The sequence below is a fragment of the Lampris incognitus genome, chromosome 6, assembly GCF_029633865.1.
Source record: "Lampris incognitus isolate fLamInc1 chromosome 6, fLamInc1.hap2, whole genome shotgun sequence".
NCBI lineage: Eukaryota > Metazoa > Chordata > Actinopteri > Lampriformes > Lampridae > Lampris > Lampris incognitus.
Window position 1 is genome coordinate 63,723,440 of NC_079216.1, and position 21,350 is coordinate 63,744,789.

General features: G+C 45.9%; 1 protein-coding gene across 1 annotated transcript in view; it reads right to left on the minus strand.

Annotated features, from left to right (window-relative positions):
- Nucleotides 1–4,467: 4,467 nt before the first annotated feature.
- The window catches only part of mctp2a (multiple C2 domains, transmembrane 2a), a 36,110-nt gene continuing 19,227 nt past the window's right edge, over nucleotides 4,468–21,350 (minus strand). Inside the window, exons 18-23 of the mRNA XM_056282486.1 lie at nucleotides 17,069–17,188; nucleotides 15,206–15,247; nucleotides 9,061–9,170; nucleotides 8,847–8,956; nucleotides 8,032–8,129; nucleotides 4,468–5,503 (exon numbers count right to left, since the gene is read on the minus strand). Coding sequence (XP_056138461.1) covers nucleotides 5,444–5,503; nucleotides 8,032–8,129; nucleotides 8,847–8,956; nucleotides 9,061–9,170; nucleotides 15,206–15,247; nucleotides 17,069–17,188 — 540 coding nt within the window. The 3' untranslated portion in view covers nucleotides 4,468–5,443. The remainder of the gene's footprint in view (nucleotides 5,504–8,031; nucleotides 8,130–8,846; nucleotides 8,957–9,060; nucleotides 9,171–15,205; nucleotides 15,248–17,068; nucleotides 17,189–21,350) is intronic.

Genomic DNA, 21,350 nt, shown 5'->3' on the forward strand with positions numbered 1-21,350 from the left:
CGGTTCAAAGCAGGAGTGCAAGTGCTTGTACTTAGATGGCAGTAATCTGCCCCCCCCCCCCCGAACACGTCCGTGTGTATGTGCACACACACTATATTAGTGTCCCATACAAAAACGTATGTATGTTACCTGCTAACTTGGGTAAACGTACAGCTTGTTGCCCCGGGCCTTGATTGAATAGACTCTCCCGTGCCCTCCGGATTCACACCAGATCGCCTTGCGTTGCATTGTCCTATCCCTCATTCCACCGGGTCTGCCGGAGATTTGACTTTGTTATTCCAGCTACGGCATCTTCCCAGGGACCACACATCCATATTCATCCACAACCTATAGAATGTGTCAAATAGAGGTGTCCTAATTGTGTCCTTGATGAATGGCTATTAATATTGAACACTCTCACAGTCACCCATGTGCCAGCACGGAGAGAACGTGTGCCCCCCCCCACCCTCCACCCCCCTTTCAGTGAGACAAAAAGAAGATCTGTTCATATCTCTAATGATACCTGATTCCCCAGGGCTGAGCGGCGAGACCGGCGGTGGCTTTCGCAGATTCATCAAACCAAATACGGCGCGCTTTCCTCTGGAGGCTGAGAGTCACATTGCGTTATATCACCGTTAATTAGAATGAAATATGCAGTTCGCTTATTCTTTGTGTCGTCGCCCGACTAGTGCGCTCGCAACGCTAAGTATAGAGCATTGATGTAATACCCGGTGTTAACAAAACACTGCATTTCCTCACATCCATTTGTGTGTGTGTGTGTGTGTGTGTGTGTGTGTGTGTGTATTTGATTCTTAAAAAGCTTGCTTACTTTTAAGAGAAACAAAATAAGTCTCCAAGTGTCCCGAGAGACTCCCGGATGACAGCGCGCCAGCGATGGCTGCGAATGCAAAGCGTTCCCGGGAAGCGCTTTGAGCGCTCTCGCTGTCCCGCGTCAGCGGTACCGTCGTGATGTTAGCGGCGGCTGGCCTGATTGGCCGGGTGGCCTGATTGGCCGGGTGGCCCGAGGTGTCTGTTCTCGTTTGACACCGTTTCTGAGGCGGGCAGTGGCTGTCCTGTGGCCCGTGTCAGTACCCCGGGAACCCCTGATCCGAGAGCGGCGACTTGTCAGGCCTGCACCTGTAACGCCGAGACCTTGTGGCCTCGCGTCGTGGAGGCGAGGCCACGCTCAGACATGCTTTGCATTTCGCCGGCACTGGCGGCCGAGGCAATGCTCCAGAGATTGGCCGTGATCCCAGCTGTTGGCTTCATTTTAATGCACTCTGAATAATATTAAAGAAGAATCAGTTGAATTTATTAATGCAGCTTGCCCCTTAGAGAGATGCTTTTAAAGGCCAATGATTTAATTTCAGCTCTTAAAGGCCATCCTCTTTTCTTGATGCTGTAAAGAATTATGGCTTTTGCCATGTCTTAACACCAGCGAGAACTGCGGGGCCAGCGGATGAATTATTAGTAAACCGGGTCTCTTGAAAACAGCATCCATTAGCAGTCATTTCTCTTTGTTGTTATCTCAGTCATATTTTCACCCCTAATCCCGGGCACAACATCAATCCTGCTTATTATGCTTTATGCTTTCTGATGTGAGCCTTGTCTAAAGCAATGCTGCAACCGGCATGTGAAAGCTTAACAAAAAAAAAAAAGATAAGTGGGGGGGAAAAAATAGCTGCCTACAGCATCTTTCCAAAAGCTTCCCGTACAGTCTCCTCAGGTAGGTGTACTTATGCAGACGGAGCAATCGGTATCAGTAGCAAACACGACCTGGCATGTCATTTGGACCTCATTGCTGCTGAGTTGATGCCAGGAAATCCCTACACTTTACTGGTGTCAGGGTCCTCCTCTCCCAGGGCGGACACAAACCCCTCTGCACCTTTAATTTAGGCCAGTTGGGAGTTAGGGCACAGTCACTAATCTCCATGACCTGCTTTTTAGTTTGGTACAACAGGACCAAATCACACAAAACAAGTGCCTCGTAAAACACAAGTGCTGCAGTGTTCTCTCTCTCTCTCTCTCTCTCTCTCTCTCTCTCTCTCTCTCTCTCTCTCTCTCTCTCTCTCTCTCTCTGCACTCGGCAGTTTGACGCTCGCTTCGGGGCTGAACATCAGAGGGGCGGCTGGTGAAAAAACAGGTTGTATGGGTCCTTGCGCACAGCCTGCCCGTGGTGCCGCCTGAAGGACTACCATGGAAACAAGAAGTGTGACAGGCTCTGGGGGGATCCGCCACAGCTGCAGGCTCTTCCTCTTTGACAGGCTGATGAAGACATCACTGCCACACCATGCACAACAACAACAACAACTACTGGAGAAGGAGGGGAAAAATGTGATCAGGCAATGTTAACTGTTGTGTGGATCAAATGTTCATTAGCAAGCTTGTAAAACATCCAGGGATCCCCGCTAATGCATTCGGAGACCCTATCGCACAGTGACTTCCTCTGCAGAGGATTGCAGCTTTCCCCGGAGGAAACGAATTGATAAATAATGTTCAAAATATGATTACACCTCTTCGAGGAGGACACGGATGTACACGCGAGCGTGTCTGTGTGTGAGATAGTGCACGCGTAGACAATTCAGTGACTCTTGTAACCCTGTCAAGAGTCTTCTGTTTGATCCACTGACTGTGAATGATATTACAGCGGGAGCGTCCAAGTCCACAGCCTCTGCCACTGCTTTGACAGCTTGCAGGCAGCCACCCATATTCCCACGTGACCCCGTCCTAATGTCACTGGCAGCGTTTGCCTCGATGATATCCCCACTGATGACACCGCGTTATTTTAACTCAGATCTTGCTCTGCACCAAGGTCCCGACAAAATGTGTCATGCCTGGGATATTCAGTTTTCAGCTGGCTGCCGCCGGATGTGTGGGTATTTACGGTTAATACGGCCCAACATTTGTCCTTTATTTTGTTTAAATGTATTCAAACGTTCTCAGAGTGGCGATTTGGCAGTTTGCTGATTTGTCAATTAAAGAGAGTACCTTGGGAGTGATGCTTAATTGGTTTCACCTCTCGGAGACACATCATTGGGTCTTGCCAGTGACCTGCTGGCATACCCACCATCCCCCCTCCAACCCGCCCCCCACTTCTTTAGCCGTCATCCCCGCACAGTTCCTGCCCACCCCCTCCCGCCGCCGCCCTGATGGAGCCAAGAATGCAGGAGAGTTTCAGTCAGTGTGTGGGATTTAGCTCGTCAGAAGCTCAGGGTCACCTCCACACCCCCTCACTTTGAAATGGACCCCTGGTGGCAGCTCCTGGGAGAGCCCAGTGATGTCTCTATCAGCCTGTCAAAAGAGATAGCCCGGGGCTCCACCAGGTCCCCCTGAGCCAATCAAACTCTTCACAAAGCACAAACGGATGCTCTTTCACCAGCGTGCCACGGCAGAGGAGGAGGGGGGCACCCGGCTGGGATGCTCAGTCTTGCAATCGTTTACAACAAACTCCCATTGCAGGGGTCCAGGGCTCAATCCAACTCAAACCCATTTCCATCTAAGTCCATTTGAAAACTAAGAGTTTCCTACTGACTTAAGCGGCACAGATAATGGATGGATGGATGGATAATAAAGACGGATAGCTTAAACTTAACCAGACATTTGCTCCTGTGTGGACGTGGCCAATTTACAACATAAATAATTCTTGAATTCGTTTTTTTTTATGCCAGTACAGACGTCCAGCTAGTAGATGTCTGAACAGCAGCCCACGCGTTCAAACCATTAAACGAGAACTTTCGCTCTGTAAAGAAAACATCCGATGAGCACTTTCAGTAGAGAACACTACTTTTCAACAGCCGATGCAAGATCTGTTCCACGCTATTAATAAGAATAGTATTAAATCACTTTGTCGTGACTGTGTGGGATTTGTCCTGTTATTGTGAAAAAGAAAATCTAAATCTCAAAAACAAAACACAAAAATCGAAGGGCCTCGCAATTGATTATCTCTTAGTGCACAAATTCAATATTAATGGTTAATAAGTTTGAGTAGGAAATATTGTATGTCGATCAACTTGGAGACAGTTTGCGGAGACATGGAGAAGCCTGTCTGTGTGTGAGTGTGCACATGTCTGAGTAAGTGTGTGCGTGCGTGTGTGTTTGTGCGTGTGTTTGTGTAACCATTAGATAAGGGAGGTGATTTTAATGGAAATGTGAAGCACTAAGTGCTGAGGATGGAGAGAGTGCTCTCTGTGAGATGAGCTCTTTCTTTCTCATCTGGACCTTGTTATTGTGAGAAGGCAACAAAGCGCTGCATTAGGACGCACACTGGAGCTACACAGCTTTGATGTCAGCTCAGTAACCAAGGCACAGCGGTGGCCGGTGTGTGAGCTCTGTTCCAATGGCTGTGTTGTGTAATCAGATGTGTTTACTGTGTATTCAAGGAAAGAAGTGGAGTAATCCATCCTCACCACGGCGCAGTTATAGAAAGGAAAAAAAAAAAGGGGGGGGGGGGTTCCCCACAAAAGCAAACTGGCAAAACAGCTCAAACTGATCAAGATGGAGCGTTTATTCAGTATAGTAATCTTTATGGAAAAATATGGAGAAAAAAAAAGAAAGAATATTTAAGTACACAAATCTAACAGATAGTTTTCTGCGCAAACTTTGACCTTAAAAAGTCGGTCTGGCCACGCTGCGTCTGTTTATTTATGAGCGCAGCATCAAAAGTAGAGAGCCCGTCTTTGGCTCGGTTATTCTTAGACTTAAGTTTTGAACAGCAATATTCTTTTGTTACTGACGAAAGATGAACGAGACTCTACCATGTAATAGTCGCGGTTCATTCTAAAGCAGTACGGCACTTTTAAGAGCCTTACAGAATATTCTTTCACACTGTGTATTCATACAATATGATACGATTAATATAAGATAAACTAATCATTTTTACAGGGTTTAATAAAATTTCTTGTCTTATCTTCCTTTCTAACACATATTTATCAATGTTACTTGGAAGTGCAATATTTACACATTGACATTTGTAATAAAAATACATACATAATTCATAAAGGATGGCATGTTTTTATCTTCTTTGAATTCTTAAGTTTAGCTGTACCTTAAGGCGAATTCCCTTTTACTGAAGTCAATAAAAAACAAAACAGTGGAGGTCTAAGGTAAGCCAAACCCTATGCCTCTCATTCCTTTTCTAAATTGTATCCGTGAATGCAGGCTAAGCCTAGTAGCACCCTCATTTCTTTGCCTTCAGGTCTGTGATTGACAGCACCATGTGCTGCCCTCCTGGCCGCTGTAGTGCACAGTCCCTGATGGAAAGGGAGGTGGTTGGGCGGGGGGGGGGGGGGCACACAAGCCGCAGAGCAGCGGCTTCACCCAAGGAGTAGGGGCCGGGGGGCAGAGTGGTGTGGTAGGGGGCATGGGGTAGTGGGTTCTGCTGGCAGTGGAGCATTGTTGTCAGGCAGGCCGGGCCATACCATTTTCAAACGACCAGCCTTTCATCCAGAGTGTCCATCCACAGAGCTTACCTTCTCCTCCGTGGTGTGCTCTGAATGCTGGGCGCCCTCAGCTCGCTGTACTGCACCTGTAAAAACAAACAGGAGTTTGGTCAGAGGCAGGTAATCTGAGCTCAGTGGAGCGCACAGTAATGGCTCCCCTGAGGAGAGCGGGTGCGGGGGAAAGCGAGGTGGACTCGCCTGTAATGAATCATTTTTTAAACACAGGAGCAGAGGGGATTAATCACAGGGAGGAAGGATTTGAGAAGTCAAGGGTTCCGTACCAGCGTTCGCCCCCCCCCCCATCCTCCACCACAGTCACAATATTAGAAGCAGACATCAACTGTTGAGGTGACCTGCCAGGTCAGTGAGGGAGTTGTAAACCACATAATCACTCAAAGCAAGTTGCATCCCTTTAAGAAAACTTTGTAAAAGGATAAGAATAGTCTCAGCTATGTATTGTTTAGGTGGAGAAGCAACCGTCGTGTTGTGTTTCTTCGTGCCTATGCAGCATCTCAAAGTTGACTTTGATATCGCCTCAGAATGAAAAGAGACCGGGAATCTGACAACCGAAATAACAACATTGTCTCGCGTCTATTATATCTGCAAAAATTGCAATGGATATCAGGCTCAGCATAAGGACAACTTGCCGTGTGCCTCAGTCTCCCAACAAATTCCCTGAATTCTTTATCTTCAACTGTATTTGCAAAAAAAAGAAAGAAAAAAGATGCAGGTTGTAAAAATTATGCTGTCTTTGTCAATCAAGGAACAACCCGAAATTGTTTTTTTTCCCGCAAATTGCCTCTACAGCGCAAAGCAGATTGGCCGTAGAGCAAACTAAAAAAAGGAACGCAGCTCGATTTTGAAAATGTGCTTTTGAAGCATGTTTGCTGAGCTTCAACAATACCTTGAAATCGTTGGATAAAGGTATGAATTTCTATGCTAATTAGCTGGTCCAGTTTATTAGAATGGATGATGGAATGCGGGAACAAAGTGACTGCCGTCTGCATCAGAGCACAAAACTGTCCTCAGAACTGACAGATGCTTCTCATTTCAGGACAGACATGCTGTTGTCAGAAGTCCCCCGTTTGAGGGGGACTTTGTAGATGTGCACAGGCACTAATTGCCAAGTCACATTTGCAAGAAAGACAGGAGTCAATTTTCAGCCTTTGTGCTGCATTTTAGTGTCCACACCTACCCCAGCATTGAAGTACTAAGTCAACAAAAACAAAAAAAATTGGTCGATTGTTTTAGGTCTCCTGTGTATACAACGTTAAGGTTATTTTTCAGAGAACGGAATGAAACTCACTGATGATGAATCTTAAGGATGTTTTGTTTTTCATGGTTGGACCTCTTTTCTATATGCAGTTCTCCCTTTCAACCAGGCTAAAAGGTACCTTTTACCATCAGATTTAAAAGTGAACTGTTTTCAAAGCTACAACACTGCATCCTATTGGCAAGGGGACACGCGCGGGAGTCTGAATGAAAATGTATTCACCGTATTGTTTTGCCAACCCAGTCGGCCGAATCTCAAACAACACAGATCGTCTCCAACAACATCACATAAGTATCAGCAGTGGCTTGCATCGGGGAAGACATCATGGTGGCAGAGGAGACGGAGAGAGAGAGACGCTGAGGGGTGAAAGCGTCTACCAAAATCCACACAGTCAGCCAGCTTTGTGGCTGAATTCTGTCTGTTCATCACGTGAGAGATGAAGTCCCCGAATGTTACTGCCATTGTGGCCGAACACGCTGCACTACCTACAACACCTTGGCAACTCTCTCAAGATCTGTGATGTAACTGCAAATGACATATTAGCCGTGGCTAATATATAATCAGATATGGCACCTAGCAGGGCAACCGGAGCATGCAGCTATATTAATTGACTTATCCTGCCCCAACGTTTCTGAGGCCACACCAGAGTCTCAGCACTGACATAACAGAGAAGAGATTTTATTGTCATTGTACATACAACAAAATTCATTCTCTGCATTCAACCCATCTTATGCTAAGAGTGGTGGGCAGCTGCAGTGCGGCGCTCGGGGACCAACTCCAGTTCTTTCTTCCATTGCCTTGGTCAGGAGCACAGGCTGGAGGATTAACCCTAACACATATGTCTTTGATGGTGGGAGGAAACCGGAGAACCCGGCGGAAACCCACACAGACAGGGAGAACATGCAAACTCCACACAGAAGGGACCTGGGATGGCCTGGGGTTCCAACCCAGGACCTTCTTGCTGTGAGGCAACAGTGCTAACCACTGGGCCACCGTGCCGCCCATAACAGCCAGAGACATCAGGGGCCCTTCCGTGGCCCCTAGCCAATCACCGACCTTAATGTCACAGTGCCGCAATTGGAGAGACAAAATTGCCAACAAGACTGCAGCGTTATGACAGAAGACAGATCAGAGCAGGGCCCTTTAAGTCTAGGGGGTGACTGCATCAAACTGCACTGAGGAATAATTGGGCCGGGGGTGCTTTAAAGGCGCAGATCCATTAATAATCAAACAAAGCCAGAGGATATATTTCCCCCGACACATGGGAATTCTGTTCGAGCAAATAATGCAGATGTCATGAGGGAATTCCTTCACTATCTTTATGTAAAATTGGACCCTTACCTTTTGAACATCAGACGGCACCCTCTCGAGGAAATCCAGTATTCCATTATTGTCGATAGCATGTGGGTTGCGGAGCTTCTTGGTAAATTTGTTAACGCCTGTGAAAACAAGAACACATTAATAAATAAAGGTGTCATGCCGACTCTACAGAGTGCAAAAAAGAAAAAAGAAAAAAAGTTGTGGAACTGTTTGCAGTGTTCCTGCCAATATAGATGACACTGCACTTTTTTGTGGGCGAAAGACATCCAGTGTTTTCTTTCGTTTTAACTCAAACAGCAGATGTAGAGGAATTATATCTCCTGGCTCTGCCTGATACAATGTTTTTTTGTTGTTGTATCGATTGTGTTAAAGGGAGCGTGGAAGTGCAGTGATTGTAGATTTATAGCTGGAGAAAGAGAGCCTGTAAAGGGTGGTATACCATATCTACCTGACCACAAAGATGACTTTCTATTCTGTATGACTACAGCAGATAATGAGAGGCTAGACCAGGAGCCTACAAACTGCCCAAGGACATCATGAATTATATACAGCTTGGTACCCTGCTTTGTTTTCACACAAACCCTGGACCTTGCTTTCGCTGGGCTTGGTTACAGCAGCTGCCCACACTGTGCAGACTGAACCTCTGCAAGCCATCTGATCTCCACATTTACAGACGCATAGGGGAGGTTGGGGTCTTAAATGACTATACTTAGAGTAATTAAATGTTGTACTTCCAGTTGGGAAACTTTAACTGTCTTTAGCATTTTCCTGCTTTGCGTGGCAAAGTCATTTTCAACAGTAACTCTAGCTTTTAAAATGAAGATTCAAGAACGTACCCCACACTAGCACGATGTAGCGCAGGGGAATGGAATACAACAAGACTGTTGCAACAAACAGTACCAAACAGGCCAGCCAGGACAAGAACGGCACAGACCAGTTGAATGTGCTGTGGATGAAAAATTGTCAGATTAATGCAGATATCGGTTGCAAATAATGTAAGATAATCAAAATATATACAGTAGAAAAATGTGAAAAGGTCGCGTAAATTACTTCTTGACTCGTTCACCCATGCTTGCGATTTCATCCAAAATGCTCTGAACAGTGATAACCACTTCCTGCACCATACGTATCTTCTCCATCAAACTTTTTTTCCCAGATTCCTTAGAAAGAAAAACAAAATACACAGACACTGATGAGGTGCTCTTTATTTCAATTGTCGGGGAAGGTGGACAAAGACCAGCCGGTATCTGCTGTGCTATCATGTGGGATTTATCTATTGAATGGCCTATAATGAGCAAACACTGTATATCTTTAGACCATGCTGTTAAAGATGATGTTCGGCGGCTGAAACGTGGATAGCTGAGATTTCGGCTTTTTGTCTGCCATGCACAATAGGGCTGCAGCGCAAATATCGCACAATCAAGACTCTCTGCTAGATGAAAAGTACACAAAATGGCTGTCCGCAATCAGCCAGGCGAGACAACCCAGACGGAAAGTGCAGGGGCCCCACAACTTGGGACTAGACTTCGTTCTAGCAGCCCACAAAGGGCAAGTTTGGACTCGTTCTGTAAATTCTGCTAGCTCCAGCCTCGTAGCAGCCCTCCTAACCTAGCCGAACACTCTCACATATGGCTGGACTGCCTCACCCAGGACAGAACACCGGTTGGATGTTTTCTCGCTCGTGCCCTTACTCACGAGATTGTCGTCTCGTGAGTGAACTTGTTTTTCCACATGTAGAATTATTTGTTTTACTTTGTAGTGATGCCATGACATGATAGGGGCCGAGTGTGAAATGACATAGTCCAGGTGGACCTGGGAAAAGAAAGAAGTCAATATTTGAAGGAGTGAGGGTTTCAGAGGGGTTGATTTGTGTTGAAACGGAATATATGTGATCACATCAGGGATAGTTATTGTGAAGAGCATTTGAAGCCTTCCAGAGGGAGAGGAGTGACTGGAGATAACACAAGTAATGCAAGCTAAAGAGGGCTGAGAAGCCTCACATCAAAAGGGGGAAATAATGACAGGAATGATGACAGAGAGGAGGGGGAGGGAGAGGGAGTCTGAAAGGAAGAGGGGGAGTGAGTGCAAGACTGTGTGTGTTTGTGTGTGTGTGTGTGTGTGTGTGTGCGCGCGCGCATGCACGTGTTGTTGTGTGTGAGGGTGGATGGGAGGTGGCTGTCTGATGGACTCTAACAGGAGGCTTGAGGATGTCTATATGTGTATCTTATACAGCAGCCGAACCCAAGCCCGTGTGCATTGACAGCATCCAGACAGAATGCCTTTATCGGAGCCTCATGAGGCAGCCCCTGGGAAAACACTCTGTCTGCCAGCACAGCAAGACTCCCCACTGTCAGTCCCCATCTGATGCACAGGAAGAGAGCAATTCCCACACTAGCGGAGCCTTCCCCACCGGGCTCATATCTCGATAGACATTGGAGGTTCAGCGCACTCCAAAAATGGAAAACTATCTCAAAAATGCTTTCTTGCAGATTGCTGAAGAGATTAACATCTCATGGTCTCACTGTAGGGAGTAAGGAGCATCGCCTTTTTATGCTTCGTCTTACTACATGCCACGGCACTGGGTTAAAGGAGACGTTCATCCTCTGTGCAATGATATTCCTGGTTCTTTACTCCACATTAAGAGTTAACTGAACTCTTTATGAGTTTTCACTGAAAGCAGGTGTTTGATATAGCCAGAATCCACGTTGCCGAACCCCTGACTGACTGATCTGGCGTGGGGGAAACCATAGCTCAAAGGACATGTAACCTCGAACACTAGGCTCAGATACCTTCTCACATTCCCATCTAAACTTGACTAGATCTAAAAGCCTGATTTACATGGATTAGAATCTATTTCTCTCACTGCCAAAAGCCAACACACACACACACACAATAAATGTAGCTCAGGGAGGAAGAAAAAAAAAAGAGAAAACATTGTGGCCTTTGTTTCTACAGAAAATTAGACCAAGTGGCTTGGTGGTCTATTCCGTTGCCTACCAGCACGGGGATCACCAGTTCGAATCCCCGTGTTAACGCCGGCTTGGTCGGGCGCCCCTACAGACATAATTGGCCGTGTCTGCAGGTGGGAAGCCGGGTGTGGGTATGTGTCCTGGTCGCTGCACTAGCGCCTCCTCTGGTCGGTCGGGGCGCCTGTTCAGGGGGGAGGGGGAACTGGGGGGAATAGCGTGATCCTCCCACGCGCTACATCCCCCTGGCGAAACTCCTCACTGTCAGGTGAAAAGAAGCGGCTGGCAACTCTACACGTATGGGAGGAGGCATGTGGTAGTCTGCAGCCCTCCCCGGATTGGCAGAGGGGGTGGAACAGCTACCGGGACGGCTCGGAAGAGTGGGGTAATTGGACAGGTACAATTGGGGAGAAAAAAAGGGGGGGGGTCCAAATAAATAAATAAATTTGACCAAATGATGTACTCTGAAGCAGGCTTCAAGAGGCTGCGCTTCGGTGATCACCATTCACCTCCTTTACGAGTGAAAACTGTCCCTCTTTAGTGACTAACACTATAGCCCTTCCTATACATTAGTCACTTGGCGAAATGTTTTATCTTTGTTTAGTATTCTTTTCAGCCTGCCTAATAAGAGCCTTAGAAAACAAAAATAAATTTTAAAAAAAAGCTCCCACTCACTTGAAAAAGGAATTGTTAAACTGGGGATGGATGATATAGTCCTAAATGTCTGCTGATTGAGTCATATCTTCATTTCAGCTGAAATTGTAAAAGCCTACTTTTAAGATGCTGTAATGGAGAACAGATTTGATGTCATGCACCAAGTTAAATAGCAAAACGTACTCGCACAGGCATGTTGGACATCATTAAAAAGCTGGAAAGAGCTCATTTAACGTCGCTTCCATTTGAATAAACGACACCAATTTTGCATATGCATTTAAAGCTTGACTAGGACATTTTCGGGTGATTTTTTTTTCACAAAGTGTGCATCTCAGCGGAGAACACCTGTGTTCCCGAGATTTCCCTACAGAGTGCTAAAATGAGCTAACAAACAAATTGATGCAGCAGCGCAGAAAGCTCTCAGCAGTTGATTTGTGCAAGTGAGTCCGTGTGTAGTAAACTCTCGTTTTGGCAAGAACTCACATCTGCAGCGGCCTCACCCACTACCGGCTACGCAGTGTCTTTGTCCACGTCTACATCTGCATCCGAGTTTGCGTCATCATGCAAAGTTTTTATTTTGATCGTCGAGAGCTGGTGTTGAGAGAGCTTGGTCTGCTTTGTCCTCTGGGCCCAGGGACCACGGCCCTGCCCAGAGCTGCGGCCGAGAGGAAACACCGAGGCAGCCTGGCGGCGGTCTCGCCTAGCATCAACTGTGCAGTGTTTTTGTCTGCATCTGCATTTTTGTCGTCGTGTGGAGTCTTGGGGAGGTTGTGTCGAAGGGGCTGGCTGGGAGAGCTAGCGCTGGATCGGCAGAGGGAGCCTGGATCGGCTGAGGGAGCCTGGTCTGCTGAGGGAGCCTGGTCGGCTGAGGGAGCCTGGTCTGCTGCGTCCGGTGGGCCCAATGACCACGGCCCTGTCCAGAGCTGCGCCCAAACAGGAAACACAGAGGGCGTTCTGACAGGACGTGGAACTGGGCCAGGCTACGCTAACTGCTAGCCCATGCAAACCGGCAGTTCCGACAGTCATCCTGGCTGGAGTTCATTCTCTGGACAGTGAAATTTTTGGACGGTGTTGCACTGAGCGGACTGTGTTGTTAACTGTTCCTCGTTTTGTTCTCTCTGTTTTTGTACGTTTTTGGTTGGTGTCGTTTTTGGGAAACTTTGGATGTGTGTTTTTATCTTTTGTGTTACACCGCTGTGGGCTGGGAGAAAGGACATTTTGTTTCTTTTGTGTACACAAGTACATGAAAGAAATGGCAATAAATTGTTCCCGATTCCTGATATGGCATGTCACTGATTACCACATGGGCAACCTGTCTGGACTGGTGTTCTCAAGGAGACGCAGCGGTGACTGTGGTCTGTAGGGTGAGAGATAGAGCGACCTCATGCTCTGTCTGGCACCCCACTCCCCCACCTTCCCACCCCCAACCCTAGCTTGGGGGGGAGGGGGGAGCTTTACCCCGGACCAGCCTTACCAGCCAGGGGCAATGGATGGCCAGTTTCATCGCCGCTCCTCATTTGTGTTGGAGATCTATGGACTTGTTTTGCCTTTCTGTTTCTTTATGTTATGATTAAATATTGTCTCTCTGCACAATTGATACCTGAGGCCAAAGGGAAGTGACTTGCCCACACATAATTTGTAAGCTGTCTCTTTCCCCGAGGACAGATTTGTTCACAGGGGGAAGAGTCTGTTCTGTATTATCCTTCTGTAACACTGTCTTGCCTTTCGTCTCTCTTTAACGTCATGCCTTCTCGTTCTTGGTGCTCCGTCTGAGGTTTTACATATTTTCTTCCTCAAGGGGGAAAAGGGGGGGAAAAAAAACATATTTGAGTGGTAATCATAACCTTCTCCGAGGGAAAAGCCTTTATTCACATGCTAGAGAAAAGACTCCGGTTTAAAAAAAAAAAGCACGCCTTTGAAGTCATCAAATTTAACACTGATCACTCTTTAACCCCAAATATTTTTAAAGAAGACTTTGATAGGAGGTGTAAAGCTACACTGCTTGATCTGCCTGCGTGATATCACAGTCAAGTGACAGCGAGACCATAACAAGACTTTCAAATAAGCCACTTTAAATTAAAGCTGACAGCTTAAAACAAACATGGGCGACTGCTTAATTAGTAAATGAAAAGAGATATTTCATTTCTTCTGAGAGTGAAAGGGCTCAGGAGGGGATGGAAAACCTTTTAAAAAAAAAGGCTTCGCGGGGCCAAACATAAGCGCTGCAACACATGCAAAGTGTTCTTCACTGTTCATTCTTGCAGCACTTTGAAAATACTGAGCTTTTTAGAGACTACAGGAAAAGCAAACGAGGCGAAACACTTATTTATAGAGAAAATTCTGTAGCGGTGTGGCGATAACAATTCTATGACACGGTGATAATAATAAAGTCGCCACATAAAAGCAGTCCCTCCTGATTCGATATTCATAAAAAACATTGAAAATCTCTGTATTGCTGCTGTTTGTTTAAGCAACAGCTTCTCCATCCTTGGCGATCATTCCAAATGCAGCTTACACCACCTTGTGTGTGTGCACATATCATGAGTTTCATCTATGAATTTGCCCATCCTTTCAGACAGGATTTGGCGGATGGATCTGTGTTTTTAACAGAAGCTGGCTTTTTCCATAGCCCCGAGTCATCGCAGCAGAATATATTGAGCACATTATGGATATGAATCCTGGGCCTAGACACGAAGCACAAGGGTCATTGCTTGGAGGCTTTGTGTTAGTTCCACACTTCACTGCTATAAAGCAATAATACACTCTCCTGTTACTTCTTCCTTCTTCACAGAAACTAGCGGGATGAGTGTAATTGAATATGTGCCGTGGGGAAGCAGAGTACTTTATATGTCTTTATAGTTTAAGTTTTCAGTGCATACACTGTGCATGAAAGAAATTATATATAAAAAAAATGTGACATTTCTTGGCAAAGATAACCTTTTGGATACAGAAAAGTTTGATTTCTATGTTATGGCACCTAGCTTGATTTATTCTGGAAGTCAAGGTCATCCTCCCCGTGACCATCGCATTTACACAAGTTTGGTCCAGAAATCTGGAACGTTATACATAACTGTAGGCTAACTTGAAACGGCAACTTTTACCCGCCTCGATTTAAAGATTTTTACAGGGCACGCGATTTCACAGCAGACTTTATTCGTGGAGTGACACTGAATACCCAGAGGTGCAGAATAATATCTAGCTGAGTTGGGAACCGCTCACATGCAATTACTGTTGCAAAGATGTTTTCCTGAATTGCAATACATCAAAATATTCTGTGTTGATGCTTTGATAATTACTTTCATCAAAAATGACTCTTCTAATCAAAAACATATAAGGAAATGTTATGTAGATTCACAGCGCTGCAGTTCTCACATGCATGCATGTAAGAACTGCAGCATGCACGGGTTTTAGACATGGAGGTCAAAATAGAAACAATCCACAAATGTAAGTGTACCGTAAATGTTTGGAAGTACCATTATAGACAGTAAACTGTTCTTTAAACAAAAAAGGAAAATATAACCTGATAATGTTCCACTAAGGTCTATTAAAACAGTGGAAAGAGATACATAAAGTACCTTCTCATCTTCATCCTCGTCATCAGTCATGCTCATGTTTACCTAGGAGAGAATAAAAGGCTGAGGGTTATTTCAAATGAACAGGGCATGTGGGCACTGGAGCATTTTTAACAAACACCTAGTAATGAAATTTTCTTCTAGTACATACACCCCTATTGGGAGACGCCTGTTTCCATAGAGACTGCATCGCAGGGGTGACCTCACACAAAAGGAGAGGTGAAAGGGGGCCTTCCTCACAAGAGCACTGTCACAGCAAAGCAATCTCTTTTCTCCACAACATAAGCACACAGAAAAATAGAAAGAGGAAAGAGACAAAAAAACCAAAAAAAACATTTAATTTGGATGCTGTTGCCTAGATCACTTTATATCAAGTCATCCCTGACCCCATTGTGGCGCACACTGACATTGCCTGAGAACAGAGCTGTGTCAGTGCTGGCCAGAGGGTCACAGAGAGGTGACAGAGTCCCCACACTGGATATGAGGGTGAGTGTGGGCTTTAACATTGCCCGAGGAAGGCATCTTTGCCAGCAGCCGCAAACACAATCACGGGGCTAGGGATGTTGCCATGGGGATAGGCTGTGAGCGGGACAGGCCCCTAGCTGGCCATCGAAATGGCTTACAACCCAGTGAAATTGGGGGGCAGTCAGAAGTGCGAACAGCATTAACCTTCACAGACATGTGTAGGGCAAACTTGATTTCCATAATAGTCAAACAACTTGAGATAGTCAAGTCTTTTTCGAGGGGAGTATAGTGCTGTCTTCACAACCGCAGTGGAGCTACATCAGTACACCACATACATTGAAGTCTGTTTACACAGTATCGCTCAATACTTGGGATATTTTGCATTTTGCCTGCTGAATTCCTCATTGGGCATCAGGCGACACTGTGAAATCTACTCTAACAAGCTAACAAAACATATGCACTTGTGCTACACGTTTTACACGCATCTCTGATACAGTCTCTGCACGGTTGCGCTTTATTGCCTCTTATTTCACCTCTATATAGTCAACCCTCGTGTCTCTTTCTGAAGATTGTTGTGTTGCTGTGTTGTTATTCTATGTTAAGTACACCACAAGAGCCATGAAACCTGAGTCAAATTCCATGTGTGTGCAAACTTACATGGCCAATAAACCTGGGGGGTTTTTTCCCCCTTTTTCTCCCCAATAGTATCTGGCCAATTACCCCACTCTTCCTGAGTCATCCCGGTCACTGCTCCACCCCCTCTGCCGATCCGGGGAGGGCTGCAGACTACCACATGCCTCCTCCGATACATGTGGAGTCGCCAGCCGCTTCCTTTCACCTGACAGTGAGGGGAATGTAGCGAGTAGGTGGATCACACTATTCCCCCCAGTTCCCCCTTCCCCATGAACAGGCGCCCCGACCGACCAGAGGAGGCACTACTTGCAGCAACCAGGACACGTATCCAAATCTGGCTTCCCACCCGCAGACACGGCCAATTGTGTCTGTAGGGACGCCCAACCAAGCCAGAGGTAACACAGGGATTTGAACCGGTGAGCCACGTGTTGGTAGGCAACGGAATAGACCGCCACGCTACCCGGACGCCCCCAATAATCCTGATTCTGATATATTGTTTTGTTTTTTTCCTACAATTCCTGTTGTACAGTATATCTCTAAGTGCACTGATTTGACATGGAAAACCGGCGAACTCTGGGTGGGTGTACAGAAAAAGGTATTACAAAGTTAGCATCAGACCAATGTGTCGATAAATAAAATGCGTTAACATACTCATAACATACAATGAGTGAACAACATACTATGTATGTCTCCACAGTGAACATAGAGAAGCTTGTCCATTGAACTGTGTGGATGGATAGCGCTGAGTTTAAAGTGCACATCACTCACCAGGTCCTGGTTGGAGTTGGCCCTGCCTGAGGTGAACTGGAAGTAGTTCCAGCTGATGAGCAGCAATAGGAAGAGGGGCAGCATGAAAAGTTCCCAGTAAAAAACTGTCACCAGGAAGATCTGAGGAGACAAGACATGACAGAGTAAAGTATAGCCAATTATGTCATACCCCCCCCATACACACACACAAACACACACATTTTGTGCCATCCAGAACTCAGCTACTGTCCCATTCTCATAAAGCCCCCCCCAGAATAAAATCTATAATGTCTTTACCTAAATACTAGCTCTCATTAAAAACAAAGCAGAGAACACTGTAAATCCACTAAGCGTCTTAGCTGTTGGCAACAGATTTCACTGTTAGTGGTGTGAAAGTTATTTAAAGTATTTGAAGACAACTTTTAATTATCTTCAAACTCTTTTCATATACAGCACAAGCACGGCGCTGAAAAAAAATGCCTTCCCGCTTAAACAGAAAGTATGACATAAGTAGGCATGGTATGCCGTCTTTTAACCGCCAAATCAAATCCTCTTAAACTAGGACACAGCGAGGCTGTCTGGCCAGACACACATGGCAACTGGAGGAGTATTTGCAACATTTACCCCCTTCGTTGCGATGATACTGAGAAAAGCCAAGACCCCTGGTAGAAATAAGATTGATCACAATGAATGAGTAATCCCTCATAATTCTGTAAAGGAGTGGTGCTAAGCACAGCGCACAACACCCACTGCATTTCACAGCAGCGCGCTAATTGGACAGCTGCATTAAAACCCATTCAGTGACAACCTAATGAGTCTGTTTCCAACTGAAATGATCAGGAATGTGTGAGGAGGATCACACCAGCAGGTTGACAGGGATGAAGAAAGTCCCCCACACGAAGTTGAAACTTAAAATCTATTATAGTATAATTATACACCAACACACCCAACATATGGTCCGTCCTTATGATCCACAAACACTGGATGGGGTTTGTATCTTATCATGTATATTCATTAACCCCTGCATCATTTATTTCTGCTACATCCAATTAGGATTTTTAACATGAAATTTTCTTGTTCCTGGAACTTTGAACTGAAACAGTATATCACGGTCTTTCCATAGCACTGTGCTGTCTGAGTGAAAAGTGCTGCAGGCTTCCTGGGGTAGGTGCAATATGTTAGAGTTAAGCCTGAGACAGGATGTGATGCACTGGGGCCTTCAGGCCTCCGACAGCAGGCCCGTAAACAGCAGACTGCTCCTGTCATAGCAACCATGCAGAGTCTGCCCATGTTGCTCTCGGGGCAGTCTACCTACTGCCACACCAGACCTGGGTTCAAACAGCCACCAGGGATTCGTGAACCATGAGTAATGCACGCAACACTGCGGTCACCCCGCTGCCCTAGGCTTCAGCGCCGTACTGCTTATTATCCCTCAACACCATCTGGGACCATGAGATGGTGGGTGGACGAAAGGAACACGGGGAAACGTGTTGGAATGGCCGAGATGTAAAGAAATACGATGAACAATATGTTATTGTTATTTTCCCTTATAACAGCTCATTTGAATTATACAGCCGCAAAAACTTGAGCTGGTGGGATGGTGGGTGGGGTGGGGAAGGTAAACAATGAATATGCATGATCTGCAGAGGTAGCCGCAGCGCCTCTCCTCGCGGTTATGAATAACCTACGTCACATGTTGTCACCTCAGTTCCCATGAGGCTATTCTAAAGCGACGCTCTCTTCACCCCGGAGGAATTCAGGCAGACAGGTAGCCTGTCATATCCAGGGCGTTCTCATGAAAAAGGGGAAAAGAGAAGGGGGTGGGGCGGGGATGGCGATGAGAGGGGAAGAGCCTGGAAACTGACATGAGCCCAGCAGGAATGTTGAACCTCCTTGCCCCCCCCCTGCAAAACCTGCTACATTAACCACTAAAGTCTAATTGCTTGGTCTCTGTCTTCCCGTGCAAGTCAACAGAGGGAGCCAATTCATTTCCGCCCAGGGAGCCGGCAGAGAGAATCTGTCACAGGTATTCATAATCGCCCACTAATGCAAATTTCAGCTCGCCGCGTTCTGGCTCGGTGGACAAGATAAAAGCCTACAGAAATACAATGTCTTGTGTCTAAACTGAGCGCTTAAATGAGGGTATAAACCAAAACTGTCAGGGATATCTTCTCGGTTCCTCCCTCTCAGTGTGTCAGCCCGTGTGTGTGGGATTTACACACCTTCTTCTTTTCTTTTTTTTTTCTTTTTTTTAATGCTAATAAAAATGTCGGAGAGAAACATCTGGGGAAGCCTTTCCGATCCCTTCACTCAGGTGGGCACAGAATGAGACTTTTTCCCCCGTCGGATATCCCTCAGTAATGAGTGGAGGCAGAGCTTTGCTCCCCCCCCCCCCCCCCCGGTCTCCTCACATTCTCCAGCACTCCTGTGAAATGGAGACGAGTCTAGATCCCCGCTAAGTGGTTTATGTTTTATTAGCAAGCTGCTGAGTGATTAAAGGACGTGGTGGACAAAGTGCAACCTGTCAGACTTAAGTGTAAATTTATACAGAAAATAATCCACATTTTAATTGGCCTCAAAGTAAAGGCTCCGTTTCTGTCTTGTGAGGCAAAAAAAAAAAAATCTTTTTCATTGCTTGACAAATTATGCATGACAAGGAAAACCTTAAACCTTTAAACACTACAAAGCTAATATGTTACTTGGGTGGCGAAGCAGTCATTTATTTAAGCGAGGGGACACTAAGCAACAAACAAAAAAAGCAGCGCGGCTAATAATTAATGATCTACCTGGGTATTCAGGTTTACACGCAGCAGAATTGGATAATGAACGACTTGTAACTGAACAAGTGTTGGTATGTATGTCTGGGAGGAGTGTCTCTAATGCAGGAAACCTCCCTTGACAAACACCGTTTAGCTAAAAAATGTCTGTATGATTATGCACGGGGTGTACGGGGGTGGGGTAGGGGAGGGGCACGAGAAGAATGAATTAATAAAACTATTAGCGCGCGGTGGAGTAGGTGATGGAGATGCACTCTCCTCAGCCACCTGTAAGCGCCTGGAGAAGGGGCAACCCTGGGCAGAGCAATTCTGCCAGCCGGGTTAAGAACAGCCTGACAGATTTGTTTTATAGTGCCATTAATATGATTCCACTAAATGCATTCGGCGCCTTCTCATGCAGATCCTCTGGCCGGCAGAATCCAGCACCTAATAATAAAGCACTCAGCAATTAAAAGTGTGAATAAAATAGCTGAAAGCTGAGCAAGCATGGCAGGTCCCACCACCCACACTCTCCCATGGGGGGGGGGGAGAGGAGATCGCAGCGGGAACAAAAGGACAAAGACACCCTCACTAAGAGTTTCTACCATCCTGCAAATTGATTAATAGAGGAGGGGGTGGCCCCATCTACCGACCCAAACCACTGACTGGCAGACTTTGCACCAGACTAAAGTGCTGCCAAACACCCTACTCATGCACTACGGCAGACGAGAGACTGTAAATATAGGCACTGCAGTGGTATAATAGATGTAATACTGTAGAAGAGACAACCGGTGTAATTCTATAGCATGCCAGCCATATGATAATATTGCAACTGAACAACATGAAACAGCGTGGAGATTATGACACTTCCTCCTGTGGTTTTTTTGTTGTTGTTGTTTTTTTTTTTTTTTAGAAATAACTGTATCTCTTAAAACTCTCCATTGCCCTGAAAACAGAGGTGAATTTCAAGCTGCTTGGATCTACCTTGTTTCTCCTCAGCCACACTACTCTCAGAGCCTAAGCTAAGTGGGGAGATCGCAGCTAGCATTATGAGGGTCAGTCACGAGGGCTGCGGATGTATGCCAAATTATATGAACATGTACTGAGAGAGTTTAACAAGGCTGACTACAGCCCAAAGGGCGTGTGTATGTATGTTGATCAGAGGGTGTGTGTGTGTGTGTGTGTGTGTGAGACAGAGAGAGAGAGAGAGAGAGAGAGAGAGAGAGAGAGAGAGAGAGAGAGAGAGAGAGAGAGAGAGAGAGAGAGGAGAGAGAGAGAGAGAGAGAGAGAAAAGACAGCAACAGGGAGATATATCAAAAGAGAATCCATGTTTGTGCACGCATGCATGCCAAATATGCAGACAACATGTTTAAGAATAAACATGGAAATATTAACAAACAGGGTTACAAAACCTTTCATCATCTGGGCTCTGATATCTAAGTACTTTTTCTGGGTGAAATCAAGGGCAGTAAAATTAATCTGCATTACTTCCTCAATTAAAATACAAAAAAAAAAGATTAATAATGAATCAAAGGCCCCAGTGGCAG